This window comes from Dreissena polymorpha, chromosome 11, assembly GCF_020536995.1.
Source record: "Dreissena polymorpha isolate Duluth1 chromosome 11, UMN_Dpol_1.0, whole genome shotgun sequence".
NCBI lineage: Eukaryota > Metazoa > Mollusca > Bivalvia > Myida > Dreissenidae > Dreissena > Dreissena polymorpha.
The window spans coordinates 47,419,303-47,438,450 of NC_068365.1; the positions used below are offsets into that span (position 1 = coordinate 47,419,303).

The window sequence follows — 19,148 nt, forward strand, 5'->3', positions numbered from 1 at the left end:
GAGGACCATGGGCCCCTTGGAGCTCACCTGAGACCCTAAGGAACTAAAGTTTTCTGACAAAATTTAAAAAATGAAAGTACTATATGAAACATAAATCTTTTATTTTTATGCCCATTTTTATTTTTTAACTAAGCTGAGATAGGATTAGACAAAATTTTCTTAACAAGGTTCATCAAAACAAGGCTAAGCGGTAAATCAATATGGGTCACTTTTACTAACATTCACACACATCATGCAAAAATGGGTCTTACGTTACCATTCTGCTAGTGAAGCTCAAACCCAGCCAGCACATTCATGCAGTCTGGTCTGAAGCTACCTTAACCACAAAAGAGACCACACAACATTGTATGACTTCATAGCGGAGAGGGTAGACCACACAACATTGTATGACTTCATAGTGGAGAGGGTAGCTTCTGCTCAGACTGGGCAGGCTGGTTTGTAGATACACTGGTAGCATAAGGCATTAGTCCAAGTTTAGAATGACGCAGTTGCATTGATATATGACCTTGTGGCCAATAAGGGTTTTGCGACTTTTCAGGAAACTTGCTGTTACCTGGTAACAGGCCCAACTTTGTCACCATCTGATGAAGTTCCATCTCATGCTTAACACAAGGGTGTTAATTGTCCCAAATTTGAAATCAGAAAAATTAGGCTGGGATTCTGAAGCCCCATGTTACGAACTTGGAAATAGCCCCCTTACTCAAGCCTAACTTATTGTTCTTTTTTTAGTCTTTTTAGTTGCATTTTCATTCTCAAACAGGGGTGTGATTGAGGTGAAGTCCGAGGGGAGGAAAATTCTGTCGACTTATTGTTACTAGGGTGAGAGTGAAACCAGATCTAGGGGGGTACGGGGGCATGCCCCCCGTAAAATGTTTGGTTTCTAGATCGTCTGTGGTGCGTTTTGGGGCTATTTCCTGAGCAAAATTAAGACTATTTTTTTTCTGAAATTAGCCCTTTTTTGGCTTGAAAAGGTACTTCTGTTGTTTTTTTTAATTTTTCAATTCATGAATAACACAATGATAAACCTTATAACAAACAAGTAAATGACCACCTTTAACTTTATAACAAGATTTATTTATGAAAACTTTTTAAACTTCACATTTAACATACTGAGGATGCAAAGTACAATGAAAACAGTATTATTTGAGATCAAACACAACATGTGCTTCACAATAGGCATTCATGGAAAAAGGTACACAACATGCTGCTTATCATACCAATCCATTGACATTTAACGATATATTGCTAGCACATTAATTTTACATTAATTAAAAAATTGCTAACAGAAAAAGACTAAAACATTTTTAATAACATCTGAAATATTTTTTAAACTGACATTACAAACATGACTAAAATATTCAACCAGTGTTTTATTGCACAAATACATTAAACAAACAGATATATAAATTAAACTATTGCTGACTAAAAGACTAGAACATGTTAATAACATCTGATTTTTTTTTTTTTTAATGACATTACAAAAATGACTAGAATGTTCAATCTTTGTTTAATTGCACAAATAAATTAAAAAACAACAACAGATATATAAATTAAACAATTGCTGACCTAAATAAGACTAGAACATGTTTAATAACATGTAAAACATTTTTTAAACTGACATTACTAAAATGAATAGAATGTTTAACCTTTGTTTGTTTGCACAAATACATGTTTAATCAAAGACATACACCATCAAAACTCCTGGCTCTAAATGGGCTTGGCATCAACCTAAAACATGAGTTCTCTGTCAAAAATCTGTTACAAAATACCTTACACAATTTTAGAATATAATGAGCTAAAAATTTAAATATGTGCTGAAATACTAATAAATGTTGTTCATACACTTTTTTAATATCCACAAACTTGACTTATTCACTGTATTTTTATAGCAAGATCTTTAAGCAGTATTTTTTAGCCTCTCTTTTATACTACTTAATGTTGTTCAGACACTTATATAACATCCACAAACTTTACTTATTCACTGGATCCTTTTTTTAAAAGCCAGATCTTTAAGAAGTCTTTTGTGAGCCTGCTTTTTCTGTTGATCTTCATGGGATTGCCATTCTTGCTGAGCCTGTGATCTCATATTCAGCAGTGTCTGGACTTTACTGAGAGGCTTGGGAGTCTTTCTGTACAGCAAACGATTGTTTTCATCAGTTTCTTCTCTCTTGGCTTTCAGTGAAGCCCTGTATGATGCACTTGTTGTCTTCATGTTTACAGCCAAAATATGATTGACTGGGCTGTATAGGACATCTACTCTGTCAAAATATGACAGAGCTGTAGTGTTTCTTGCCTTCAGAAAGTACTTAACTGTTTGAATTGAGGCATATGTTTCCACAGTTACACTTGCTGACTTAACACCTATGATGTCCCCCATTGTATTGAAAGAGGACTCCACCATTGGCCCATGGAACACAGTACATGCAAGAAGTGCAACCTTGCTGAGAGCTGGGTACTTTCCTGCCACAAACACATTTCCCCACCACTCATCCAGTCTTTGTTCTGGATCTGGCAGTTGCTGGTCAACCTGAAATCTATATTTAACACTGGTCTCAAATAACTACTCTAGGTTCGGGTTAAAATATCAACACAAATTAAGTAAGTGAAAACATGTATTAAAGTGTGGTAATGAACTTAATGTTCAGTTTTTCTTGAAGTAAGCACACCATTTGTTTGTTCTGCTTGTGTATCTCTATAGTCTCAGTCTACAGACACTGTCTCTTTTAAATTGTAAAATTTAAAACATGGTATTTAACACCTGTAAGTTTGTTCCAATAATGTAGCAACAATATATTTTTTAATCTGCAGCAGTTTATGTGATTGTTCTGTTTCAAATACCTGTGCACTTCATCCTCATAACTATCAGTCTCCTCTTGGTTCAGCCTGTTGGGGAGTAAGGAGGGCAGTTGTTTCAGTGCTTTCAGGGTTGCACTGTGTCCATGTGCCAACGGATCTAGTGCAGACAGTCTTCTCAGAACAGGGTTGTCTAATGGAAGCTTCTGTTGTAAGTACACACCTGCAGGATAAGCAGATTTCAATATAATGTTAAATAAAAATTAAACACAGATCTTTCAGACTAGAAGCTACCTTTAAAGGACAGATTTTTAATATTTGAATTATGAAGTGTCACAAATACCATCAAAAGACAACAAGACATTTCAAAGCAAAATGTTTTTAAATTTGTAGCCAATGGTAAAGTTGGCAATGTCAGCATTGACAAGTTAACAGAAAACAATATTAATAATGCTAAACTTACCAGTAGCCATGTATGAAGTAATTGCCAACTTCTTGAAGTTTTCTGACACGCTGTCCATTTTGGTTTCTCCCTTCATGATTTGCTTCGCCTTTGATCCAACAAACATGTCATCTGCACTCAAGTACAGTCCAGTGTCTTCAGACAAGTCCATGTTTTTCAACTGTTTTCCGTTCTTGTTAACAATGTGTTCTTGTTTTACAAAACATGACAAGAACTCTCTGAACACATCAACTTGTTCGTCATTCAGGCGATGAACCAGTGGCTCCTTGGATTGGAACAGCACAACATATCGCTTCATGATGGGCAGTACAGATGCATAGAAGTTCAGGATCAGAAGGGTCTTCCTCTCCTGGAACATCACCTGAAGAACATACAAACTTAAAGTGTTATGGGAAATCTAATATTTAAGTTATCTTAGCTAAACTTAAAGTAAACAGAACAAATCATCACAAATTAAGTGTTTCAGTCTGTTCTCATAATTATTCAATAAAAAATGTCAATTATTTATAATAGAACAATGTTAACATACTCCAGAACTTAAAGGGAGACTGTTTATTACCATTGACCACTAACCAATTTGATGAGTAATTTTTGTGAGAAACAGCATATATGTGTTATGTTTTTCGACAATGAATATCTTACCTTTTCAACAATTTCCTTTTTCCTCTTCTGCCCATCAGCGGTCATTTTTTTAGCACCAACTTCTGCAATAATGGCTTTTATCCGCTCCTTTGCTGGTTGGCTAACTTTGCAGGCAACAAGGATGGCCTTCACTACTGGCCAGTAGTCTGCTTTGAACGCCTTGTCGATAAAGGCATAGTAAAATACCTGATAGGCACTCCACATCCGCAATGTGCTCACAGCCAAATCATAGGCTGAAAGCCAACGATGACTTAGGAAACGTTCTGGAGCTGTAAATTTTATGCCAAGAAGGTTGCAGACACAGTACTTGTGGTCTATGCATAATGCTGAGAACAAATCCTCAACCCAGGAATCAAATGGTGCGCAGAATTTTTTAGTCCCATTGTGAATATGGTGACAAACATCCCCATCAATATCCAGAAGGTTTGGAGCCTTTTCCTCCCTTATGCGACGCTCCAGTCCATTTTTGCTTCCTCGCATTACTGCACATGAGTCCATGAGGATTGACACCAAGTTAGTCCATGGTATTTGGTTAAGTTCAAAAAGATCGCACAGCGCTTCAAAGATTGTGCTGGTTTTGCAATTTTCAAGTTCTAATGCAGCCAGGTGCTCAACAACAACCCGACCTTCAGTCTTAGAAAAGTAACTTACAAGCACTGAGAGAACTTTCTTGTTGTTGTTGCTTGTTGCCTCGTCAATGTTCAATGAGAATGGTTGCTCACGAATACTCTGCAATGTCTGAGTGTGAAAGGTTCTTTTCAGCCCATATGTCATCTTATAGGAGGCTGAAGTGCGATCCATGGATAACCCATCCAACACCTTCTTGTCTTTTGACAACTTCTGTGCCAAGTCAATAAGGACTGGAACCATTGTCATGGGCAAAGAGTGCTCAGCAACTACTCCCAGAATCAAAGCCTGCAATAGATAAGTGCATGATATCCCAAGTGCAATTTTAAATTTATATATAGTAAATATCAAGTGAATGAACAGAGGGGCTTGCATGTGTACATCATTTCATGAAAATATTCGAAATGTTTTATGGCATACAAATTATAAATTAGGAATTAATCATCTGCATGAATTTCATGTTAAGAAGTGCAATGTTCATGTTAATTTTGTTGTTGTTATAGTATAAACTTAAAAGTGCATAATCCAAATTTATAAGCACGGATTTCTTTAACAAAAATAATTACCAAGTTTCATATTTTAGACAAATGATAACCTGAGCTTGAGCTGTTCTGTCCTCAAAAGATGTTACTGGTTTCGTGGTTGATTCTGACGAAGTAGTGGTCTGGATTTTGCTAACAAACATGGGATGAATACCGTAATGTGCGTCGTTTTTATTCCCGACCCCTGTGAACGATGATGGCAATCTTTCGTTTGAGCTCAATGTCTTAACCTTAGAAATATGGTCAACACTGTTACAGTGTTCAACTAAGGACACTTTACCATGGGATCCGTAGTTCACGATTTTTTCACATGGAATGCACTTTGCCTTACCAGGACAGTCGATCTTCCTTATCCATTCAGAGAGTGGTATTGCTTTCTTATTTACATCCACTGTTGTTTCTAACCATTCCCATTTAAATTTGTTTTTCACTAATTTGTCAATCTCCAAGATTTTGTGAGAGTTGTTTGTTCTTTCGATGATCTGCATTTTCTGTTTTTCGCTTCACAAATGCGCCATTTGCAATACATGGCTCGGCAAAGAAATACCAACACATTTTAAAAGACCGATTTTAATTGGAAGATTGGGAAGCCAATGACATCGCTCGTTTCAAAAATGCTTAGGCAGATGCTAAGTGTAATATGCGGATTTTTCGGGCCGCTAATGTAATACGCATGCAGAATGGGGTGTACCCCCCCCCCCACCCCCCAATTTTTTTTTTACGAATTTACGCGAATCACAGAAATGACCCCCGGGACAAGCCGATCCGCGGAAATCCGCGGAAAAATCACACCCCTGTCAAATGATCGCACACTCAATCGAATTTGCCCGTACACCACCTCCATAACAAAAGTAATCGGATTTACATTGATCTCAAAAGAAAACCTGGATGGCTCAAATCGTGATTTACGGAATAAGATGAGAAATGGACACCCATGTTAAACAAGAGCACCGCCTTGCGGGTGCAGACCGCTCATCTTCAATCACAAAGGAGGGAGGGGTGGAGTGAAGAGGGGTGTATAGTGTGGGTGTGTGGTCATTTATTACATTATCTTCCAAATATGCCGAACAAAATGCAAAAAATAATATTGTATTTCAAAAATAAAATAATTAAAATATTTTTGTTTTTTAACCGTTTCCAAAAAAAAATTTGGGGGGGGGGGGTGGGGGGGTAAAGTGTGAGGGTGTGGTGGTATTTTGTGAGATGATCTTTAAAAAAAAAAAAAAAAAAAATTAGGGGGGGGGGGGGCGTGGGGGATGGTTTGGGTGGAGTCTATTGTGGTATGTCAGGTAAGAGTTGTTTTGTCAAAGTATAAATCAAATCTAATCATAAATGAAGAAGTTATGTCAAATTTAGCAAAATTTAATAATTTGACCTTAGAGTCAAGGTCATTCAAAGGTCAAGGCAAAATTCAACTTGCCAGGTACAGTAACCTCATGATAGCATGAAAGTATTTGAAGTTTGAAAGCAATAGCCTTGATACTTTAGAAGTAAAGTGGATCGAAACACAAAATTTAACCATATATTCAAAGTTACTAAAAGTAAAAAAAGGGCCATAATTCCGTAAAAATGACAACCAGAGTTATGCAACTTGTCCTTTTAATGTCCCCTTATGATAGTTTGTGAGTGTTCCAAGTATGAAAGCAATATCTATGATACTTTAGGGGTAATGTTGACCAAAACACAAAACTTAACCAAATTTTCAATTTTCTAAGTATAAAGGGCCCATAATTCCGTCCAAATGCCAGTCAGAGTTACATAACTTTGCCTGCACAGTCCCCTTTTGATAGTTAATAAGTGTTGCAAGTATGAAAGCAATAGCTTTGATACTGTAGGAATAAAGTGGACCTAAACACAAAACTTAACCAAATTTTCAATTTATAAGTATAAAAAGGGCACATAATTCTGTCAAAATGCCAGTCAGAGTTACATAACTTTGCCTGCACCGTCCCCTTATGATAGTTAGTAAGTGTTGCAAGTATGAAAGCAATAGCTTTGATACTAAAGGAATAAAATGGACCTAAACACAAAACTTAACCAAAAATTTCAATTTTCTAAGTATAAAAAGGGCACATAATTCTGTCAAAATGCAAGCCAGAGTTATCTAACTTTGCCTGCCCAGTCCCCTCATGATAGTAAGTAAGTGTACCAAGTTTGAATGCAATAGCAGTGATACTTTCTGAGAAAAGTGGACCTAAACGCAAAACTTAACCGGACTCCGACGCCAAGGTGATGACAATAGCTCATAATTTTTTTTCAAAAAATAGATGAGCTAATAAAATGTTGTATTTAAGATGTACCATCTTTTCATTACTTGAAATTTTCATTCCTTTAATTACTAACATTAGGTAACATGACACTTTTACCTACAGTTGATTTTTCTGTCGAATGAGACAACAAATTTAAGCAGCATGTTGCCTTTTATTGCAACATGATAATCAACTATTAAGTTCAACATTCATCATCCTGAATGTTGTCCCAGATTAGCCTGTGCAGTATGTACATATAAGGGACAACACTTTCCGTATTTATTGAATGTTACATTTAAAGGAAGTCACCTTTAAACGAAAATCCACCCTTGCTGGAAAGTACCTGATAAGCCTGTGGAAAGTACCTGATAAGCCTGTGGAAAGTACCTGATAAGCCTGCGCTGAGTGCAAGGCTAATCTGGGGCGACAATTTATGCACACGCATTGAGCCCAGTTTTCCCAGAACGTTTCTTATTTGAAGTTACCTTTCAAAGAGACCACGCGCCCGGACCGGGTCACCGTCTGCTGGGGTGTGGTCTTCTGGGCAGGCTGCTGCTGTTGTGTGGGCGCAGGTTGCTGGGGTGTGGAGGGCTTCACAGGAGTCTGGAACTGCTGCTGGAATGTCATCACGCACCCGTATGAGCAGAAGTTGCGTACTGACGCATCGCTCATTGTCAGATGGTACTGGGCTGGGACGAACTTGCGGCACTGGTCGCAGACTACATTCTGCAGGAACAGGAAAGTGGCAGTGAAAAATATATCAATATATCATTGAAGTTAAAAATCCATAAGTCTTATATTAAAGAGATTAAATATTTCTTCCCAAGAGACTTGAAGCCTGTAGTCCTGTTTCATGATCCTAGGCGTAAGCATTCTTGAGTTGTCATCCAGAAACCATTTTACTATTTTGAGTCACTGCGACCTTGACCTTTGACCTTGTGACCTGAAAATCAATCGGGGTCATCTGCTGGTCATGATCAATGTACCTATGAAGTTTCATGATCCTAGGTGTAAGCATTCTTGAGTTATCATCCGGAAACCATTTTACTATTTCGAGTCATTGTGACCTTGACCTTTGACCTAGTGACCTGAAAATCAATAGGGGTCATCTGCCAGTCATGAACTCAATGTACCTATGAAGTTTCAAGATCCTAGGCCTAAGTGTTCTTGAGTTATCATCCGGAAACCATATGGTGCACGGATCGACAGACGGACCGACTGACCGACCGACATGTGCAAAACAATATACCCCCTCTTCTTCGAAGGGGGGCATAAAAAGCTACACTTAAGCCTTACAACAAATTTACTACCTTACTAACACATCCTGTACTAGCTATATTTTTCAACAAATTCAGACCTTTTCCTGGCTTATTTATGCTTCAATTTACAGGACCCATTCCCAAGCAAACAGGGGCTGTTTGTAAAACATGCATGCCTCCCATATGGGCTGTCCGTTGTAGTGGCAGCCATTGTGTGAATACGTTTTTTGTCACTGTGACCTTGACCTTTGACCTAGTGACCTGAAAATCAATAGGGGTCATCTGCGAGTCATGATCAATGCACCTATGAAGTGTCATGATCCTAGGCAAAAGTGTTCTTGAGTCATCATCCGGAAATCATTTTACTATTTCGGGTCACCTTGACCTTTGACCTTGTGACCTCAAAATCAATAGGGGTCATCTGCGAGTCATGATCAATCTACCTGTGAAGTTTCATGATCCTAGGCATATGCCTTCTTGAGTTATCATCCGAAAACCATTTTACTATTTCGGGTCACCGTGACCTAGACCTTTGACCTAGTGACCTCAAAATCAATAGGGGTCATCTGCGAGTCATGATCAATCTACCCATGAAGTTTCATGATCCTAGGCGTATGCATTCTTGAGTTATCATCCGGAAACCATTTTACTATTTCGGGTCACCGTGACTTTGACCTTTGACCTAGTGACCTCAGGCTGTCAAGTAACCTTTTTTCAAAAAGTAGGAAAAAATAGGAACTACTTTTGCAAGAAAAGTAGGAAAAAAGTAGGAAAAAGTAGGAACTTTTCCTTCAAAAGTAGGAATACATAATACTTATTTTTTAGCCACAGGTCCAGGAAACATAGCTTGAAACAGAGCAGGAGTGCCATCACATGTTCTGTATGGATACCCACTTGAAGCTACCTTAAGGGCCCAGAAGATTTCAGCCTTTTGTACCTGTTCCTTGTGTGATGGATGTACTTGCATACAGATAGATTTATCCCCACAACCCTGAGAGCTGCTTGGCTTTTGGGCACTTCCAAACAAACGCTTTTGTGAATTATCATGCATGTATTTCATGTTTTCCTTGTGTTTTTATCCATCTGCATGACTTATAAGTCAACTTATGCATGACTTATAAGTTGATTAGCACCAGAATTACTACAAGATGGACTTCATTCAGACAGTACAATATCTTGCAAACTCATTGCCGGTAATGACCCCAGTGTTTTTCCACTGTTGTCCAACTTCTCCATCCATGAAGGGTTAAACTTTGTTTTCCCACTAGGAATTTTAGCACTTATAGTGTATCTATGATAAGTAAGTTTCAAGCAAAGCTACCCTGATAAAGAAGTACACATGTAATTAGATGCTGTTCATTTTGGTGTATCATCAAATAAGTGGTTAGAGGTCTTCTGTGTATCGATATAAAAATGGTAATTATATTGTGCATGTTATATCCTTAAGCAGAAGACCAAATTTATTTAGTGATACACCAACTTGTTGTACAAGATTAATACTAGTATATAAAGCAGTGTAAATGCTCTGCTACAGCTACATTGTGAAACCTTTAAATTGACAATAGGGTGCAGTTATAATGACTTAAGTTACATTCAAAATGACTGGTCATTGCAGAGCAGATTATGCAACTGGAGATAGGACCTTATCACCTGACCTCTTTTATGACAGCATTGATTGGGGAATGAAACAGTTGCACAACATTGTTTATTCCAGTTTCAAATAATGGCTTTTACATTATTGATGACTTTGCGGGAGTGTAATATTGCCGTTTAATAATTTTAATACTTCGCTTTAACACCTTGAAGTTACCTCACTAGCAATGGCATCATAAGACAAGAATTGTGTTTGTCCGAAACACAATGCCCACTATTGCGCAGCTTTGAAATAAAATTTCAATATATCATTTGGCAGGTTTAGAAATTATCTCCCTTTTAAAGCTTATTACTTCCCTTGGATTGTATTTTTTAACTTTTGACCTTGAAGGATGACCTTCACCTTTGACCACTCAAAATGTGCAGCTTCATGAGATACACATGCATGCCAAATATCAAGTTGCTATCTTCATATTGCAAAAGTTATGGCCCATATTAAAGTTTTCGGACGGACACACACACACAGACAGACAGACAAACGGACTGACAGTACAACTGCAATATGCAACCCTACCGGGAGCATAAAAATGTATCAGGGCATTTAGGCTCTGTGCATTTATCTTTAATTACTAAACATGATGTACCTATGATATCAATAGAACATCATATCCGTTGTCATGTAATACAGAATTTATTACATTATATTTGTAAATGATGAAAACTCGGCAAAGCATCAGTTTTATCTTTTTTCCAATAACTTGTGTAATAAATTCCATATTACATAACCACTCATACAATACATGTATCTCTATATCTCTACATTCCAAACAGCAATATCATGTAAACATGCATAAGGTTTGGTCAAATTGTTGTCAATGGAAACAAAATAAAACTGGAATAAACAATGGGTTCCCTCAGCTCTTGCATCACTGGGAACTGTGTAAGGTAGTGAAGTCTGCAGTGTACAAATGCTAACGAAGTAAACAAGGCACTATTGTTACTTCAAAAAAAAACTTGTCAATAATTTTAAAAGTTACATAAGAAATAAATATTTATTCTCCTGAAGAGGTGCTAGCAGACAGTCAGCATGGGTTGTCAGGTCTCATCTAGACGAATGCACATTAACAGGGATACAGTCATGCCATAGATTCATTCATCCTGCAAGTTTACTAAATTAACTCTTTAAAAAAAAATTCTCCATTGAAAATGAAAAAGTAGGAATAGTAGGAAGATTTGGTAAAAAAATAGGAAAAAGTAGGATCCTGATGAAAAAGTAGGAAATAGTAGGAAAAAGTAGGAAAAAGTATGACCGCTTGACAGCCTGTGACCTCAAAATCAATAGGGGTCATCTGCGAGTCATGATCAATCTACCCATGAAGTTTCATGATCCTAGGCGTATGCGTTCTTGAGTTATCATTCAAAAACCATTTTACTATTTCGGGTCACCGTGAACTTGACCTTTGACCTAGTGACCTCAAAATCAATAGGGGTCATCTGCGAGTCATGATCAATGTATCTATGAAGTTTCATGATCCTAGGCCCAAGCGTTCTTGAGTTATCGTCTGACAACCACCTGGTGGACGGACCGACAGACCGACCGACATGAGCAAAGCAATATACCCCCTCTTCTTCGAAGGGGGGCATAAAAAGATACCTAATTGGTAAATTGTTTGTCCCAATTCAATTTTTTTCCCAAATAACTGACTTTTGTTATCTCAATTGTATTTTAATAACATCTGACTAAGTAAATTACTATTATTTATTATTTGAATCTTATAATTTGCATTATTAACAAGAAATGTGTTTGTCAGAAACACAATGCTCCCTTCTGCGCCGCTTTGAAGCCATATATTTGACCATTGACCTTGAAGGATGACCTTGACCTTTTACCACTAAAAATGTGCAGCTCCATGAGATACACATGCATGCCATAGTTGCTATCTTCAATATTGCAAAAGTTATGACCAATGTTAAAGGTTTCAGACAGACAGACTGATGGATGGACAGTTCAAAAACTATATGCCACCCTTCGGGGGCATAAAAAGAGTTATATAAAATAAGTTTTCCCCAAATCAGCAAACTTTTCGCGTATTTTGTTTAATAAATCACGAAATTTCAGTTTTCCGAAATGGCCAGGAAAATGCCTGAGACTGGTTAAATTTTAGAACTCAGTTGAAATATCATTAGAGCAAATCTTCTAGAAGTTTCATTAGGATTAGACTAAAAATGAGATTTCTCAAGTTTTAACAAGCTTTCAACATAGCCATATAAGGACAGCTCCCTCCCCCTGGCAGCCATTTTTTTTCAACAGACCAGAACAATTTTCAAACTCTACCAAGATAACATAAGAACGAATGTTTTGACAAAGTTTTATAAAGATTGGACACAAACTGTTACTTCTAGAGTGTTAACAAGGCAAATGATGACGACTATGAGTGACAAATAATGGCAATTACAAAAACTCATCATGACCATGTTGCACAATTGCTCTTTCCATGTCTAATATTGTAGATTGCCATAACTTGATGAACAATCTAAACTTGACAGTGAATTTTTCTTTTTTATAAATAAGAACTTTGGACAACCCAAAACCAACAAAATACAAAAAAGGCCGAAAAAGATTATCAACTATATGACTTGACAGTGCATACAGAAAATGCCAAGATAGAAATCCAGGAACATCAAAATTGGGCCGTGCTCTGTGAAAACGGGCTTATTGCATGTGTGTAAAGTGTACTGCTAGATTAGCCTGTTCAGTTCGCACAGGCTAATCAGGGACTACACTTTCCGCCTGCACTAGATATCTGCTAATAAGAGACTTTCTTGAAAGAAAAATATCATAAAAGCGGAAAGTGTTGTCCCTGATTAGAATGTGCGGACAGCACAGGCTAATCTGGTGTGACACTTTATGAACATGAGAAGAAAATTGACAAATCGATAGCTGCATTTGTGCTTAACATAACACGTTTTCAAAAAATGAAAATGCAACCTGCAAAAGAACAATTCTTGTTTACTGATGTTTGCAAACAGTCTCTTCTTGACCATCATTAAGATAAACAATAAAGCAAACTTGTTATTTTGTCAAAGCTTTCCTTAGACAAGAATCCTTGAAAATGATGGATGCTCCTCTTATGTTCGCTATGAGAAACTGTAACCAAAGTGTGACCTTGAGAAAATCTATTATTAGCCTTGGTGACCTTGACCCCAGTGACCTCAAACCTTATCAAAAGGTAGAGGTCCATGCAAGGTACCTACATGCCAAATGTGTAAGAGAGCGGTAAAATATTGAAGGCGCTATGAGAAACTGTATCAAAAGTGAGACAGAAAAGTGTGACAGAAGGAAGGACAAATTGGCAACTATATGCTCCCTGAAAATTTTCGGGAGCATAATAAAATTACCTTCTCCACCTAGTTTTAAAATAGTGCTTCTACTTTCAACTCTTTCTGCCTCATGAGCAAAGTTAAAATTGCTATATGCAACCAGCATAATACCAGAAAGGCTTGTGAGTAACTGTCCAGTTTTTATGCTGTTTTCCATTCATCAGTATCTAAGGTTTATGAATGAAGCCTTTAAACTTGATTTTTGTAAGAAACATCTTTTATCTGATTTAATTTTCTGAGGGACTGCAAACATGTTGAAACACATATCTGAGTGGTTAAGGGTTACACTTAACCCTTTACCACTTAGATACATATTTTGACGAATTTGTAGACCCATAGAAAGTTACATTAAATTAAGTACCTGTCTTACTAAATTCAACTTTTAAAGGCTTCATTTCAAACCCTCGGTTACTGATGAGCAGCAAACAGCATAAAACCTGAACAGACTGCGAGTTACTCGCAAGCTGTTCTGGTTTTATGCTGGGTGCAAAAGCCATTTTCACTTTGTATCTTACAGGAGGAAAGGGTTAAAAGAACCCTTGACACTCACCTGATTAGAGGTGGCTTGAAGGTTCACTCTGTAAAGTGAAAGGCAGTTCAGGGAGCAGAACAACTGAAAGCGATTGCTCGCATCCACTCTCTCAATCATATCAAAGTTGTTCTTCTTCGTAGAGCACCAAGCACACTGGACACGTTTCAAATTCAGTGTTCGGAAAAGATTAACGCACATAAAGCTGCAGAAACGTCTCTGTTGGCCCTCGAATTGCACAATCTGGCCATTAGCTAGGTCACCATTCAAACTGAGCCCACACTGGTCGCAGCAACTGAGTTCTATTTTGTTGGCATATTTGAACGCAGACAGGCACGGATCACTGCACAGCAGACTGAACTTGTCCGATGAATTATCCTGCTGCAGGCAGTGTTTTGGCACAGCCATACGGTTACACACAGCACAACTATGATTGCCTGCTTGAACTTTCACTGATTTCCATTTTGTCCCCTCAGTTGTTTCGCCACCTTCCTTGTTCTTAATTTCGAAATTCTGTAAACACACTTGGCCACAAAAGTCTTTAAAATGACCCATATCGTCTACAGGTGCCATAAACGAGTTAGTCACAGTAGACAAATCTTTGTTGCAATATGCACAAAATTTGGTCTTTTTTAGAAAGTCAGCATGACATCCTTCGCTGCAGAAATGCTTCAACTCGGAGCCGACATTGCAAATATATTTGGTTTTGTTTCGCTGGAAGATGGCTGTTGAACAATTGCTGCAGGTGCTACTCAAACCTGCCTGGAATTTACCGAGGCATTCCTCGCCACAGTAATCCATTCCCTGCCAGTTCAAGAACGGCTTGGCAGTGCGGACGTTTATCAACTGGCACACACTGCAGGTTTTGTAATCTTTCTGGGTCTAGAAAAAAGGTACATTTGTGTGGAAAAAACTGAAAACCACTTAGGTCAAATGTTACCAAACTGCAGTCCTGCTAAATAAATAAATTAATGGCATGTCAGAGCAGACCCTTTGCCCGCCCCTTTCCTCACTTCTATTTTCTATTTGAACAATAAGAACAACTTTGAATGAGGGTCACCCAAGGATCATTTCAGAGATGTTCCATTAAAAGCTGCCAAGCTTTTCAGGAATAGTTGTTCGAAGAAAAAGTGAATGTATGAACAGACACACTCACACATGCACAGACTGACAGACATCATGGTTATCTAAAAGCTTACATGAGTTAACAATCTGATTTTGAAAAATAATAACAATTGCATACAATAACAGATACTATTGGCTATATTTTATCAGAAAATAGTTTACGCTTTGCAAGTTTAAATTAATTAACAAATATGGGGCCGTTTGTTTTGGCCTTTTTATGTTTACAGCTTGATGTCATAATTTTGCAAATTCTATATATCCACAGGTTGGACAGGTATTACAAGAATGACAGTGCAGGTGCTTATAAGTTTGTAAATCAAATTTATCAAATTGTGTTATATGATATTTTATCTTAAAAGTAATAATCTAAGAATCCAGTTTTTCTTTACCATAGTTACTTTAAATATCACTGTAATTCAAATAATATATCTTGTCTCATTTTTATCATAAATCTGAAGCTAAAGTCTGCAAAATGGACTTGCGACCAGTAAAAATTCAATAACAGATGTCATCCAAAAAGTGAAAAATGTCCCCTGCTGACTATTACTGCACAATGATTTGTGCTCGTTGATTTTGTAAGCTGAGCATGAAACTATTGTATTTTGCCGTGGCGTAATGGATGAGGTGTCCGTCTAGTGATCTGGAGGTCACAGGTTCAATCACCACTCGGGGAGCGTTCTCTAGATCTTCCACAAAGACACCAAGTACTGGTCATTGGCCCTGGAAACGGGCTCGAGAGCGTTTCTTTAAGCGTGAGGTTTTCGATGCAATCAAGCTTAAATAAATGGGCTTAAACTAAATTCTATATCTTAGACATATTCAGCACAAACAACAGTATCATGCTAAACTGTTCACTCCCCGTATCTTCATCAACACAGAAACACAGACCTGCTGCATGGCTGCTTTCTCATTAAGTTTGGCGGCAAGTTTCTCACTGGCGGTGGGAGCAGAGGCAGGGGTCACAGGGGCCTGGGAGGCACCAGTGGCCTTGATCTTGTCCCCAGGGGTCAAGGTCGCTGTCACCTCCACCTGGCGCAGATAAGTGGTGGGGCTGGCACGGAAACGTTTGAAACACTCGTCATCACACAGATGCTTGATGTCACCGTTACGTACGATGTTGTACTTGCATTTCCCAAACTAAAAACAAGGAATCCTCTTATTATCCTCCTTGTATTAAAGGGGCCTTTTCACAGATTTTGGCATTTTTTAACTTATTCGTTAAATGCTTTATATCGATAAATTTAAACATTGGATCGTAAAAGCTCCAGTAAAAAATCAAGAATAAAATTTAAAAAAGGAAAAGAACATTGCCCGGACCAGGTTTCGAACCAGTGACCCCTGGAGTCCTGCCAGAGTCCTGAAGTAAAAACGCTTTAGCCTACTGAGCTATTCCGCCGAATACACATGCTGAACGTATTTTATACCTTATATAAGCAATCTTCGTAGTTTTACAAAATTTAACGACAAAAACAGAACTCTCCAAATTATTCAATCGTTTCGCGTTGCAACGCTTTATAATTTTTAGGTTTTAAAATCGTCAAAAGATGCATATAATGGCTCTATTAGACCATGGTAAATGTTCAGTATTACTGTTTCCTCACAAATATCATAACTAAAACGAAAATTTGCGAATCTGAAACAACTTTTTTCAATTTTGTCAATTTACCAAACCGTGAAAAGATCCCTTTAATGTTTCCAAATTGCGTCTTTTCCAAAAGGATGGAACAAATCTTTTAACTTAATTTTTACGTTTCCAACACAACATTTCAAACAATAAAGTGTGCTGTTAAAAGATGTAAAAATGTAGTCAAAAGATGTTAATTTCCGTAGTTTCTATAAAGATGCAATATGGAAACCTAAATAAACAGAGGGTTATCATTAGATTCATAATGTTATACCCCTTCGGATAATTACACTGAAAACAACTAGTTAATTTGAGTCATGTTCCGAGAAAAATGGACATAATGCATGTGTTTAAGTGTCGTCCCTGATTAGCCTGTGCAGTCCGCACAGGCTAATCAGGGACGACACTTTCCGCTTTTATGACAATTTCCGTTTAAATGAAGTCTCTTCTTAGAAGAAATCCAATTTAGGCGGAAAGTTTCGTCCCTGATTAGCCTGTGAGGACTGCACAGGCTAATCTGAAACGACACTTTATGCACATGCATTATGCCCAGTTTTCTCAGGACATGACTCATTTGATGATAGTCCATGTGGATTTGTTTTTGCCATTTTAAACGTATTTTTGACACATCATGGCAGTCTGTTAACCTACCCACTTTAATGCTAAATAACAAAACATGGGTATTACCAACCTTCGCACACACAATGCATTTCTGCATCTTTGACTTGAGAACTTTTGGTGGAGGCTTCTTTTCTTCTTTAATGGCAATAACATCATCATCTTCTTTATCTAAAATCGTTAAAACAATTCAGTTAGAACACTTGTTTGTGTTAAATGAGAAGGGTTCACTATTATGTAACTATGAGGTCAAGGTATATTTTTGAGCCTTTACCCGAGAAATTTCATTCCCCACCCATCAGTGATATTGGTGGAAAGTTATTTCCAGGTGCATCTCCCCCTTATTTGAAGGCTCACGACCCTTCCCATTTACCCTATCAGTGTATTTTGGTCAATTTTGCTGCTAAATATCAGCCCTATGCCAAATCTCATAGTTAAATTTTTCTTAAATTACTGCCTAGAAATTTCCAAAGAACTTTAGAAAGAACAAAAATAACTCTTTTTTTTTTATTAATCAATCTATTCTTGTCTTCTCCATATTCAGCTCTGAGAGTTGAACCGTATACATTATAATGTTAACAAATCTGTTATTTTCAATTGTTTAGTATTTGTAATTAAAAAAAAACACAACAACCTTTTTTCCAAATGCAAATGGCCTTGCCTCATTCCCATAATGGTGAAAAACAACACTGCTTACAAACAACCTGCATGGTCCAAGAATTAGCAACAGACAAACATTGATCACAAACTTTCACCAAAAGCATAACTTCCTGCTGCAGTCCGCACAGGCTAATCAGGGACGACACTTTCCGCTAAAACTAGATCTTGGCAAAGAAGAGGCTTTCTTTAAGCAAGTGTCGTCCCTGATTAGCCAATGTGGACTGCACAGGTTAACCTGGGATGACACTTCACACAGGCATTAAACTCCCTTCTCGCAGAGCAAGACTCAAATGTATAGTTCTGGCTGATAAAACAATCACCTTGAAGACAACTAAATATGGGCAGTATTGTACTACCTGTTTTCTCCTCTTTTATGGTTGGCTTGGCTAAATCTTTGGAGTCAGTTTCAAGACTCTTCAAACTTTCCAATTTGTTTGTGCTCTGCTGAAAAGACATTAGCAAGTTAAGCATTTCAATATACAGTATTTGATCATGTATAGTGGATATTAATAGCGCTCAGTTTTTAACCTCAAAGTTCCAAATTAAATAGTTAATGCATGTTAAACATTGATACAAGGCTATGCTGACTGCTTACTTACCAAAAATGTATTAAGAAATCGTAAATAATCATAATAGCTGCCATTTTTTCATTCCAGATTACTACACCCTATTATCATACAGGCAGTATGGGCTGTTGGCGGAACAACTACAAGCAGGTACAGTGATTTGCTTTAATTTGTTACAGCCTGTGCCATTTGAATTGGGAAAATTAGCACAATAAACCGTGAAATTGGGAAAAATAGCGCGATAAACCATGAAATTGGGAAAAATTAATCATTATAAATAGGATTATAAGTAACAGAATTGATATTGTTTTTAAGTGCATGTTCAGGGAGTTTCCTAGAAAAGGAGTCTGGTCAAATTGGGATTTTTTTTAATCAATAAAGGTGGCAAGTTTGGGAATGATTTATGGACAAAAATGACTAAATTCAAGTTATATATATTCTGTAAGATGTTTAAAAAATAAAGTTGAGACCTTGATT

General features: G+C 37.4%; 3 protein-coding genes across 11 annotated transcripts in view; 1 reads left to right on the forward strand and 2 right to left on the reverse strand.

The window, feature by feature from the left end:
* The window catches only part of LOC127851849 (bcl-2 homologous antagonist/killer-like), a 236,465-nt gene that overhangs the window by 88,870 nt on the left and 128,447 nt on the right, over positions 1-19,148 (forward strand). The window lies entirely within an intron of this gene.
* The window catches only part of LOC127851818 (zinc finger MYM-type protein 4-like), a 74,932-nt gene that overhangs the window by 21,894 nt on the left and 33,890 nt on the right, over positions 1-19,148 (reverse strand). For 5 of the 6 annotated variants that reach the window (XM_052385730.1, XM_052385728.1, XM_052385724.1 and 2 more), the window contains exons 8-12: positions 18,462-18,549; positions 17,519-17,616; positions 16,092-16,340; positions 14,100-14,960; positions 7,802-8,042 (exon numbers count right to left, since the gene is read on the reverse strand). In XM_052385730.1, the coding sequence (XP_052241690.1) occupies positions 7,802-8,042; positions 14,100-14,960; positions 16,092-16,340; positions 17,519-17,616; positions 18,462-18,549 (1,537 nt within the window). The remainder of the gene's footprint in view (positions 1-7,801; positions 8,043-14,099; positions 14,961-16,091; positions 16,341-17,518; positions 17,617-18,461; positions 18,550-19,148) is intronic. The other variant, XM_052385726.1, reaches the window with a different exon arrangement.
* Positions 8-6,087, reverse strand: LOC127851822 (uncharacterized). Its single transcript, XM_052385748.1, has 5 exons — positions 5,121-6,087; positions 3,899-4,813; positions 3,257-3,617; positions 2,839-3,016; positions 8-2,534 (listed from the first exon to the last, which is right to left on the reverse strand). Exons 1-5 carry the CDS (start codon positions 5,553-5,555, stop codon positions 1,979-1,981), a joined length of 2,445 nt encoding a protein of 814 aa, XP_052241708.1. The 5' UTR covers positions 5,556-6,087; the 3' UTR covers positions 8-1,978.